Genomic DNA, 12,862 nt, shown 5'->3' with positions numbered 1-12,862 from the left:
GTCAATCCTACACACAGCACCTTTTATTTTAACATCATGTGTAATTTATTGACAATAAACAAATAAAATAAACAAATTAGAAAGATTTTGCTTTAGACCTTTTAAGTACTTTTAGATGAAGTACAGCAACTTCACACTGCTTTTGCATTTTGGAAGCATAGTTTTTGCAGTGCAGTGCACTGAATTTGCAAAATCCGTCTCATTTTTAGAGGGCCAGACACTAACAGAATCCAACTGAGTCTAGCAGACATCAGAAGTTTTCAAAAAGGGCTGAGTCATTCATGTCATACTTCACTCACGCTTTGTGAAATCTGGTCACTTGCTTTTTTAGTGTACAGAGCCTCTTGTGAGAGCTGAGTAATTCATAACTGCAGTGTCGAGACGAATAAACTTTGTACATAAAAGAGCATCAGACTTCGAATCACTTTCAGTCTTTATTGGGAGGACAGACGTCCACCTTTCAACTTCCTTTCTAGAAACCACACCGAAACACCCACATATCATGCTAACTAAGCCCAAATCGGAGGTGGAAGTCTGCTAGCTCTGCATAACTCCCAAATCTAATCACTGTACCTCCCAGCTGCTTGAATTCTGTGCCTGGCAGTTGACACATCATTACAGCACAGCAAGTGACAAGAAGCACCCTGGGGATTCCTTCTAGCGGCTGTTTAAGTCAAGTTACGAGAGCTCGACAGTAACAGGCACCTCCATATCCATCTATATTCCATATCCCACCTCCTGTGCAAGATGATAAATAAATGCTTCGCACACCATCGATCCGTGCTCTCTCATTTGGACCTCATGCAATTACACCACCCAAAGCCAAACCAGCAAACTTATTTGGGTTTCACGGCGATACAGTCTCCCTGACTAATAGGTTTACCAGAGGTAACCCCATGCAAACTTTTGCATCATCCTCTGGAAGCAAAATAATAACACCTCCCCCCCCACACACACACAACCCCCATTTCTCACATGGGGCACCAAATTTTTGCTGCGTGCCTTTTCTCGCCTGACAGTGTGCAAAGTCTTTCCGCAAGTCAGCAGGGGGTGTGTAATAATTAGCCCCCGAGAGCGTCAGAGGGTTGTCTGTCATATAGCACTATGCAGAGAGGCACATTAGTAGCTCCAGGCCCAAGAGGGAGCTGCCGCTGACTGACTGCCAAAGCCTCCCTGCCGACGGCGGTTGGCGGCAGCAACTGCATCAGTATCTGACTCAAGACGCTCTCCCACCCACAGAGTCAAAACATTATGTACTGTCATTTCAAGTGTGCAAAGTGGACGGGAATGTCTCCCAAGATCACTGAACTCCTTCTCTCGGCGGGGTTGACTGGAAAGCTACGTTGGAGACGAGGAATACTAGAAATCGTCCTGCTGTATAATTTACTCGTTATGGTCTCGCTTGGCAATATGTTAATACTAATGTTGTAATTTGATGATCTTGCATGAAATAATATGAGCAGCTTCTTAAATATTGTGATTTAAATGCACATTTTATTTGGCCACCACATTTTTCAATTTTGCAATCTAAACTTTTGACAACATCGGTAGCAAACATGAGAGTTTGGTTTCTTTACGTGTTCGAATCATATCAAACTTTCTTTTTTTTTTTCAAATGAATTTGCATCATTACTCAAAATGGATGTTTTCTCCATGAAATCAAAAATTAAGTTTTGATATATTTACAGTAGGAAATTTACAAAATATCCTCATGGAACATGATCTTCACTTAATATCTTAAAGATTTTTGTCATAAAAGAAAAATCTATCATTTTAACTCATGCAATGTATTGCTGGCTATTGCTACAAATATACCTGTGCTACTTATGACTGCTTTTGTGGTCCAGGGTCAAATATGGATCTACGATTTTGATGACATGACCCTGCACTTCAGTTTCTCGTCAAATTTTCTGTCCAATCAAATGCTCTCTAGAATTTCAAGCATCCCGCCCCTACACTATAAATAGATGCTGAACCTGCAATTTTTTTGATGGTTTTGTGTTTGCCGTACAGTGAATGGCATGTAGTGCACTATATAGTGGATAGGGGTTGAGCTCTAAGGCTCCGGCCAAAGCTGTGATATAAACAAATTACTATTGGCTGTTTAAAAAAGGGGGCAGGGCTGCTTGATATGTCCTGAACCTGTCTTCCTGTTTCAGCTGAAATTACGTCACCACATAGAAAAACACTGCTTGTTTCAAGGCACTTCAGTGAATCTTTAATAGTAGCAGCAAAAATAGAGTTTGGCTAATTTCCATGAACCAGTTCAAAGTGTCATTTTTAATTTGGTGATTTGCGTCATTACTCCAATTGTCTGCTCTCAATCAAGTTTTGGCATGTCCTGTCATGTTTAAACAGATTGTCCTGCCCCAAATTCACACTATTGGTTGAGCCAGCGTTACGTTGGGCTGGTTAGGAAACACAAACAAACTGATGTTTGGAAAGCACCACAAACCCACAGCATTTACATTTGTGTCTGTGGAAATGAACTATGACTTACTTGACATAAATATCAAACTATATCTCATTGTGCCTGTCCAGACTATATGAATAATCTTGTGATTTTTGGGATATACTGCCCAGCTTGGCTACTGCTAAGAAGCTATAAAGAAAGCATGCTTTTTCATGTTTCATTCAATAATCATCAAGTACTCGCATGCAAATGCTCATGCACAAACAGACCCGAGCTTAACGCACACAGGTCTAGTTCACATCAGGACGTTCATAACCCCAGGCACTGTGGGCAGCCCAGGAACATTCCGGTGGTTTTTGCACCTCAAAGTGCAGAACAGGCCAAACAACAGATAGCAGAGATAACCTGAATAAACCAATGGGATCTGACACATCAAGGCCTTATGGAACAGCAGGATCATGTGTATGGGCTATAATCAAATTCAATGCATGTTAGCAGAGAAGAGCTTGAAGTTGTGCATAAAAATATATGTCAGATCACAAGCACCAATGAACCAAAACTTCAGAGGGATGTTAGTCACTCTAACAAATTGATTTAAAGTGTATTTCATACATTTATGCACACACAAGCTATGCTGAAATAGATTTTCAAAAGAAAGAAAAGACAAATTCCAAAGTTATAAAAGCTAGACTCTCTCCAGTGATGGGTTTTTAAAATGGTCCCATAGTGGTTGTTCAGAAATTAAAACTGGGCTTTAACAGTATTTAATCAAGGGTCTTCTGAGGCATCATATGATCAGTGGGTGATTTGTAAAGTATACACAGAAATAGCAGCCACCATATTGTCCAGAACAGATTTACATCACTAAATTTAGCTGTTGCTAGCGCATATGTAAAAGACCAATCACAGCTACTCAGGTAAAGTTCAATCTTAAAGGGACAGTTCACCCAAAAATAGAATTCTGTCATCATACAGAATATTTTATTTGATAGCTGTGGAATCATCTATTCATTATAGAATCACAGTTTCCACAAAAATATTAAGCAGCACAACTGTTTTCAACACTGATAATAATGAGAAATGTTTCTTGAGCAGCAAATGATTTCTGCAGAATCATGTGACGCTGAGAGACTGGAGTAATGAAGCTAAAAATTCAGCTGTGATTTCACAGAAATAAGATACATTTCAAAATGTATTAAAACAGAAACCATCAAATAAACACAGCCTTGGTGAACATAAGATAATTATTTAAAAAAGATGTTTAAAAATCTCATTGACTTTCAACTTTTGAGAGGTAACGCATATAGCGCTATATATTGTCATCCTTTCTTGTTAGTCCCAGTCACCGTGGCATAAAACAGCAAAAAGATAATAATAATTGTGCAACTGTGAGATAATGTTTAAAATAGAAAGTCACAACTGTGATATAGGCACATCTGAGATATAAAATAACTCTGTAGAGTAGCTTGTTTTTTAGTTTTTTTGGCCTCCATTCTATGAACTACAGTCTGGAGAAAATAAACTATATTAAAAAATGACATCAGTTTCATTTTGGGATGAACTGTTTCTTTAAGGATTTAACTGTGCTGTGCATGCTTAGCCTCAGGTAACAAGTGTTTATTTAGTACGTACGTCTTGTACTTTTCACAATAGACCACAATGCGCCATTCTTTATATGCGTGTCACACTTGAAAGCATTTGTTGATAGCAAGATGCAGAAGTTTCCCACCAGAAAAGAAGGATACTCACTTGCAGGAGACGGAGTGCTGTATCCACTGACAGGAAGTCCTGGAAGCGTCGGAGGGGAGAGCCCTCCTAGCATATGAGGAAAGAAGTAAGGGTAGTGCGGCATAGGGAAGCCCCCTAAATGGTTGCCCAGACCTCCGGGGTTGCCGTTTCCAGACATGGCACGCTCAGATACAGCACTGAGTCCCAGACCTCTGTGAAGGCTATCCGTGATGCTGGATGTCTACTTTCCCATCATGAGCTACTTTTGGTAATCCAACTAGGAGAGCTGTGTCTGCGATTGTCCGTGCAGGCGCTTGCTACTGTGGCTTGAGACAGAAACCGGCTAATGATTGGTGATCCAGGGTGCGTGTGAGTGGTTATGACTCCATTCGATCACAGTGTACAGCTCACAGGTGTAGCACTCTTTGTTTTGGTGTTATGTAACTCTCTGGATACAATCCCACAGTTCTCTTAGAATAAAAGTGTGTTGAGGCAGTATATTCCAGTTACGCTTCACAAGGGCCTGATCTCAGGCGATGTGACGCAAGAGGAAAGAGATGCAGTGCTCCGGAGGAGACAAACTGCTCTCGGGTCAAACCTGTCGGGGCGAGTCAGTCCAACACGGTAATCTAGGAAAGACAGAAAAAGAGTGGAAAGGATCAGAGATGAGGACACGGTTTAGTTGTCTGATGTGTTTGTGTGTGTGCATTTCAAATAATCCTTCTGTATACAGTTGTGACCAGTTTATAGATATATCGGCCTAGTCAGTGGATAAAACATTTTTTTTTTCGCTTAACCAATATTGTTAATGCATAGTCTACTTTTTCATTTAATTCATTTTGCTAAATTATATCATACATGCTTTTCCAAATATTTAAATAATTCCTTATAAGTACATACTGTGGATTAAATTATGTGTCAGTCTTCATTCTTAAATGAACATCTATAAAGAACATCACATTATTTAATCAAAAATACAATAAAAAAAACAGTAATATAGTGAAATATCATTAAAATTTGAAATAATTGTTTTCTATTTGAATATTAAATATTATTATATTTTAAAATATCATTTTTCATAAATTAATGTTATTAAATTAATGTCATATATGTACCGATTGATGTCATTTTCACGTCAATAGGAACTTAAGAGTTCACAATACCATAGAGAACATGTTGTAGTAGCCTTAGGCACAGTTGTGTTGACTTACACTAATGCTTTCACTTCTAACTGCTTTCACATGAAGGTATTTGCTTTTCAGTTGACTGGGAAAAGCATTTACTTTCATTTCACCATTTAAAAATCAAAAAAGAAAGAAAAAATGATAATTTTCAATGTCACAATTCAATTCACACCACTTAAGAATTTTAACAATTTTTAACAGATCATGAGCAGTGTACTGAAAATCGCACTCTATGGAAACTTCCAGTTCTTTTTCTATGGGATGTTCTCTAAAGCTTGCTTGAGTTAGCAACAAGAGGGTGGAGCTTAGCAAAGGACCAATTCTAATGGCTTTTATTCATGAGGTTCAATGAATCAGTACCACCTCAACTCTGTTCCACAGAATTTCTCCTCAGTCTCCAGAGAAAGGGCTTACAAAATCTGACTACTCATGCTTTCTAGATATCGTTATCAGTACTGGCCATTAAAAACACTGTAACCCATATTATACACAGTCAAGACACCACAGACCACACTCAGATTAGATACAATGTGTTCTCCATTCTTACGGTTTGGCTGACAGAAATCTGGAACATCACAATACATCCAGTTTGACATCAAACCTCAGACAGAGTGTAAATAAACTGAGAAATTAGAGGAAGAAAGAGACAAAGACTGCATTTTAACACTCAGGGCCTGTTCTTGAGCACTGAACCCGGCTTGACAGCGTGGGAAAATGCTGCCAAGGTCTTCCCCAGTGAGCTTGTTAACTTGAGCTTGAGTTCCCGCAGGATCTTCACATAGACCGTCTGTCAGAATCCCTCATTAACACTATCTATCTGGGCATAACCTGGAAATGTGAAAGCATGAACTGTGAGGTGGAGGAGGAAAAACACTGTTTGAAGACCCCGTGATGAGCACAATATCTGTTAAGAGTCCGTCTGTCTGCAAGCATGTGGTGCTTCTTCACCGTCCCAGCATCTATCTATCTATCCTAACCTTCCAATCCATTTGTACTACCGTAACTCTACCCATCCATTCTCCAGACTACACAACAGACACAAAATACTGCACAAATAAATCTTATTCAAATGGAATATGGATTATGAATTCCCCCAAAGGCATGCAGAGCATCATGGGGGTAGCACTCAAAGCGGGAACGAGAAACTAAGAGAAAAGGCAGAAAAAGAAGGCAGCAAGAGGGAGAGATCAAAGCTGAAAAGAGCAAGTGAAGACATCTTATTGTGCTGCACACGGCTCTCAAATCTCACTCATACATTATTAAACGGCGTACTAAGTAGGTTAAACCCCACTGGTCCCCTTTACATAGCAATGAACTCACTAATTCAAACTAATTCAATGCCAGAGAATGTGTGAGAACGTGTGATAAAGAGAGATTAGAGGACTGTATCTGTGTGAAAGACCGAGTGACAGGAATAAAGAAACCGAGACGGAAAGAGAGAAAAAAAAAAAAGAGCGTGAAATGTTTCCATAAGATGGTTAAATCCGTTTGAAGTATCACCTTACTAGAAATTATTAGATTCATGACAAGAAACAAGTATATTTTGCTTTTAGTCCATGTCTGTCAGTTTTGGGGCTAATCTCAAAATAAAATTCATCTGTAGCAGATATAACTTTTTCTAGAATGAAATTGTGCCATTGCAATTAGCAGAATTATGGTTAGTGCCTGTGAAGTAAATGAAAGACAACTGACTATATAAATAACTTAACAAAATATTTATTTGTTTATTAATTCAATGTATTTATAAACAAACAAATAAATAAAACTCATTAATTAATTAATTTACATATATATTTTTTTAAAGAAGGACACTTCACAATTTAATAGTGATTTAATAGTGATTAATACAGTAGTTCAGTATTACAGTTAATATAGGGGTCAGTAAGAATAAATTAATACTTTCATTAAATTGATAAAAAGTGATGGTAACAACAATTATAGTGTTACAAAAGGTTTCTGTTTAAAATAAATTATGTTCTTTTGAACTTTCCATTCATCAAAGAATTCTGAAGAAAAATTCTGATAGTTTCCACAAAAATATTAAGGACAATTATTGATAACAAGAAGAAATGTTTTTTTGAGCAGCAAATCAGCATATTATAATGATTTCTGAAGGATTATGTGACACTGAAGACTGGAGTAATGATGCTGAAAATTCAGCTTTGCCATCACAGGAATAAATTAATAAAAAAAAAAAAAATCATTATCTTAAAATACATTCACTTAGTAAACAGTTATTTTAAATCGTAATATTACACAATATAACTGTTTTTACTATGTTTTGTCTTGTCGACCCTTTTGATTGGCAATGTATATGTCATTACTTAATCAAACATCATGTTTAAAGATGAAATACATCAGCACAGGTTAAAAAAAAAAAAATTTAAAATCTTGCAAAAGCTTGTTGTTGGTTATTGTTGAATTTACATTTACATTTTATTTTTATATTCTTATATTGGTATTGATACAAAGACACATCTGGACATGAGAAGCACACATACACTGCATACATAACACTGACGAGCATAATCGTAGGTGCTTATGATCGTTATAAGGGCATATACACACATATACACAAATAATGTGACAATGAAAGTAAGTGTGGGTGAAGACACACTGGTTCCCATGCAAGTCATACACGCAAGACTAGAAGGTGATGCACAGCTCAGCAAAAACACTGACAAGCACACACTCAGAGTGAGAAACTCATGTTTTATACCAAAACATCAGAAGTGCCCTCTCTTTATGCTCCAATGCATTCTGTATATACACACTGCACAATAACAATCAAACATAGTAAGTATAATTTGGTGTATGTAATGTATTCTGTATGTTTATACAGTTCAGTGACAAAATAATTATACATGTCATAAAGTGCATGCTTATGAATTGTCATATGACTAAAAACTGACCATGAACTGTAAGGGTTTTTTTTTTTTTTTTTTTTTTTTTTTTAGAAAGAGATATAATCTCCTCTGACTAAATGAGCAAACTTCAAAAAGGTAGTGAAAAATTCACCATTACTAATTACTAAACCACATGCTATCTATCTATTTAACATTTCTAATCCTTTTATTACTCATTTCCTTCAAAATTTTGTGTTGTTACAAGTGTTGGAATGAAAATGAACAGTTATTTTATTTAATATTTTATTAACAGTTTTATAGTATAATATTTACTAACCATTTAAAATCAGATTTTATGCTTTTATGATCCACTAAACAAAAGGCTTACGTCAATCACCCATTTGCATAGAAGGAAATGTCATTAGAAATCTCTGCAGTCAGAAATTAATCATCTTTCTAAATATGGATGCATGCAATGCAAGCCCAGATTTATGCACATCATTCATCATGCATGCTCTTCAGCAATGTGCTTTCACAATCTTATCTTATACATGTTTTAGTCCTTGCCTTAAGCAGCACTCAAATGAATCAAATGCAGTGTTGTGTGTGTGAACACATTTAGGACTTATATCTGTTGAAATATGCACATTTGTGTACATGTGTGTGTATTAAAACATGCTGGTTGGTTGTCTCTTGGACCAAGGAAACTATTTTTGAATGACAACAGGGGACAGAAATGGCATATCTTGAGGCAATGATGAGAATACAGAGACTGAGTCTGTGTGTGAGAGAACAGAAGATCTGGCAGACTGAGGGAAATGTGCAATAACAAAAGGTCAAGGTTCGCGGTCTAGGATTTAGGAACCTTGACCTTTGCTATTTCAGCATAACTGGGAGAGACATGTGGACCTACTTTAAGAGCTTACAAACACACACACTTTTCACTTTCCGTCATTGCCTGTGGCATTGGTCCATGTCTCACATATTTGCACTAATGAATGGCTTAAATGTCAGAGCCAGTAAAACCAACATTTTGTAGCAGTGCTACAGACTGCAACTGTCAACAGCATTTATTGTACATTATCATCCCACACTATAACCCTAATCATCAGAATTACCCATAACATATACACCCACTGTACACAGTAAAGAAGAGCTAGAAAATTTGCCTTTTATTTTAAGTTTTAATTATTGTCTATTAAGGAGCTTAAAGGAATAGTTCACCCAAAAATGAAAATTTTGTTATCATTTACTCAAAGAAGATATTTTGAAGAATGCTGGTAATCAAACAGTTGATGATCCCCATTTACTTCTACAGTATTTCGTTCCTTACTATGGAAATCAATGGGGACCAACTGTTTGGTTCTTCAAAATTCTTCAAAATATACTTATACAGGTTTGGAATGACATGAGGGTGAGTAAACAATGACAAAATTTTCATATTGGGGTGAACTATACCTTCAATAAAGTATTTAGGAATGTACAATATCAGTACATATACTATGGTTCAAACGTTTGGGTTCAATTTTGTTTTGTTTTTTAATCTTTTTGAAAGAAGTCTCTATTCTTATTTAGTAAAAACTAATACTGTGGAATATTATTACAATGTAAAATCAATTTTTGTCAGTATTGAAAACTGGTGTGTTGCTTAAAGGGGTCATATGGTGTGATTTCAAGTTTTCCTTTCTCTTTGGAGTGTTACAAGCTGTTTGTGAATAGATAAGATCCCTAAAGTTGCAAAGACTAAAGTCTTACAATGCCGGTGCTTCTGACTCAGAGTCTGTAAGTATGTTTACATATTTAAAGAATTTGCCACTGGTGATTCAAATGCGAGTTTTGAGTTTTGTGGAGTGTAGATTGTTGTTTTTGTTTTGTATTATCTCTGATGAATTATTGGGTTTTGTTTTTTTGTTTATGGGTGGAGCACAACTTGTAAAAAAACTGTATAAGTCATTATAATTAGTAATTATGTCCCCACTGGATGCAACAGATGCCTCATTTGTAATGGGTTTTATTGGTTTTGTCTCGTCACGCCAGTGTTCTGACGATTTGTGCTACCCTGTCAGATTTTGCTACCTCCCATTAAAACAGATGGAAGCATAACTCGGAAGCAAAATCCTTTATTAACATGTACACCTACCCCAACCCTAAACCTACCCTTACAGCAGGATAAACACAGTGTTGGAAGTGTAATCTGATAGGTAGCATTATTTGTCAGAACACTGGGACACGGCATCAACGTATGACAAGGGGCAAAATATTTCCGTCACACGCTTGAGGTATTCAGCCAATCACAACGCACTGGATAGCTGGCCAATCAGAGCACACCTCACCTTTCAGAACAATGAGTTTTGTAAAAATCAATGCGTTTCGGAAAGGCGGGGCATAGAGGAGAAACAGTAATGTACAGTATGTGGAAAATACTGTGTTTTTAACCTTAAACCGCATAAACACATTTCATTACACCAAATACACAAAATAATGTTCTTTTCATCATATGACCCCTTTAAAAATAATTATTATTTAGTTATTTTATATAAGCAATATGGTTTTATTTTAATGATATTTCTGGTGTGAATTCGGAACCAAAAATTTTGGATGCACCCGGCCGAAAACCCAAACCCAAACTGAAAATGATTTGTAATAATTATTTATTATTTTACTAAATAATATAAAGTTATTTTCCAAGACGTTTTAAATTAATTCAATTTTAATGACACCAAATGTAAAAAAATACAAGCAAATAAAACAACCACAAGTAACTTAATCAAATTTTACAGAAAATAAATTAATATTAAATATCAATGTATTATTTTTATTCAGTTAACAGTTTTTGTTGTTGTAGTTGTTGTTGTTGTTGTTGTTTGCCTAAATAATGCATAGTACTACAAAGTTATTACATTATCAGATCTTGAGATATGCACATTTTTTCTTTCGGCTTTAAACTGAAAATGCCACTTTTGGTCGATAATCTTTAGCGTCCCTGTTTAGCACATCTCAACTTATTTAGTTGAGCACACCTTGGCACCATGTATTTAAACATTCAATTGTTACAGTCATCACATATCTTTCTAGGGTTTCAAAGTATCACTGATAACAAAACAAATACTCACACACACACACACACACACACACACACACACACACACACACACACACAGTAACATACAATGTCTGGGCCAACTGCTCTCTTGCTACAAACAAACCAAAACCACTGGGGAAGAAACCGCCCTTATAAAACACTACCTAATCTGACCGACATCCACTCCACACACATATAGATATAAGAACTCTCTCAATACATGCATGCAACTGCACAGTCAGACGCAAAACTGTGTGTGAGGGGACGAATATTAGAGTGAAAGTGACACTCTTTTCATGAGAAAACTCCTCTGGGGACACTTAAGTGTGCTTCAAGAAACGTCAGACCAAAAGCTCTTGAAAACAGACCACACTTTAAAGTAAGAGGAGCTAGCAACCTTTCAAAAGAAAGAACAGGGTGTGTTAACAAACTGCAAGGCAAGTAGAGGGAAAAAAATGAAGGGAACTGGCAACCTTCGCGACAGATTTTAAGGAGTAAGTGGTTGGACTAAATCAGCCAATGGAAGTTTAGAGTAAAAATGATTCCTAAAGGATCTGGCCGCTGTCTAGACCACAAACGGAGGAGGTTTAGAAAGCCATCCCCAAGGACTTCCTGGACTTGGACTGCTGGACTCATTGATTAGCATTTGTTCAAGGCCAGAGGTCAATACCAGCATCACTCTTAGATAAAGTGCGCGCGCACACACACACACACACACACACGCGCGCACTCAAACTCACAAACCCAGAAGGACATAGAGAGAGAGAAAGAGAGAGAGAGAGAGAGAACCGTAAAACCCAATTTCCTCTCTGAAATAGAAGGTTGTTTTTTGCTTCAATGTCTTTTTGTTAAAGATGTCTCTGTTCATTAGCATTAGCCATTAGAGAGCCATGAGGGGGTGGGGGGGTGTGGGGCCGACAGAGAACGAGAGATGATGAAAGTCCATAGCCCAGTAATGGGCTCTATTTCCCCTTCCTCTCGTCCATTAAGACAGCCAAATGAAATGAAGGGAAATGAATTGAGACTGCAGACATGTGGTAAAGGAGACAAGTGGGAGAGAGGGAGGGTTCGAGAACGAGAGAGAAGAATAGTTTCAAAGGTCATTACTATAGGTATGAGATGAGCAGAGGTAATAAATCTATGCACTAAACGAGGACTATCACCTTTATGAGAGAGAGAGCTAAATGCATGTGTACGTCATGCATATAGAGCGCACCAAGGGAGCGTTTCAATTAGACAGGAAGAAAGGCTTGATCTATAGATACACACGATCGCTATTCACTCCACACATTTGCAGCCTGCATGTGAGAAGCAGCCCTGTCCTTACAAAAACATGTCACACCATGATTTTTGGACACTTCCATGATGCCAGTTCGGGATGCACCAATATTTAGATTCTTTCTGGAACAGATATTTTGTCTAAATAAATAAATGAAAAAAAAAAAAAATCAATGATATGAATTGAGGAATCATCACAATATGTAAAACTAAATTAATATATATTCTAATTAATACATATTGCATTCCTAATGGTAATACTATAATATTCTTATAAGTACCTTGTAAATACTGCAGTATCATTTCATGGAAATTTTACATGGCATGTTTA

At 36.9% G+C, this 12,862-nt stretch overlaps 1 protein-coding gene across 3 annotated transcripts in view; it reads right to left on the bottom strand.

Moving 5' to 3' along the window:
• Positions 1–12,862, bottom strand: part of rarab (retinoic acid receptor, alpha b) — a 115,256-nt gene that overhangs the window by 58,289 nt on the left and 44,105 nt on the right. For all 3 annotated transcript variants that reach the window (XM_042720223.1, XM_042720221.1, XM_042720224.1), the window contains exon 3: positions 4,163–4,770. In XM_042720223.1, coding sequence (XP_042576157.1) covers positions 4,163–4,319 — 157 coding nt within the window. In that variant the 5' untranslated portion in view covers positions 4,320–4,770. The remainder of the gene's footprint in view (positions 1–4,162; positions 4,771–12,862) is intronic.

The sequence above is a fragment of the Cyprinus carpio genome, chromosome B3 (genome assembly GCF_018340385.1).
Source record: "Cyprinus carpio isolate SPL01 chromosome B3, ASM1834038v1, whole genome shotgun sequence".
In the NCBI taxonomy this organism is placed as follows: Eukaryota; Metazoa; Chordata; class Actinopteri; order Cypriniformes; family Cyprinidae; genus Cyprinus; species Cyprinus carpio.
This window is presented reverse-complemented; position numbering and strand designations above follow the sequence as displayed.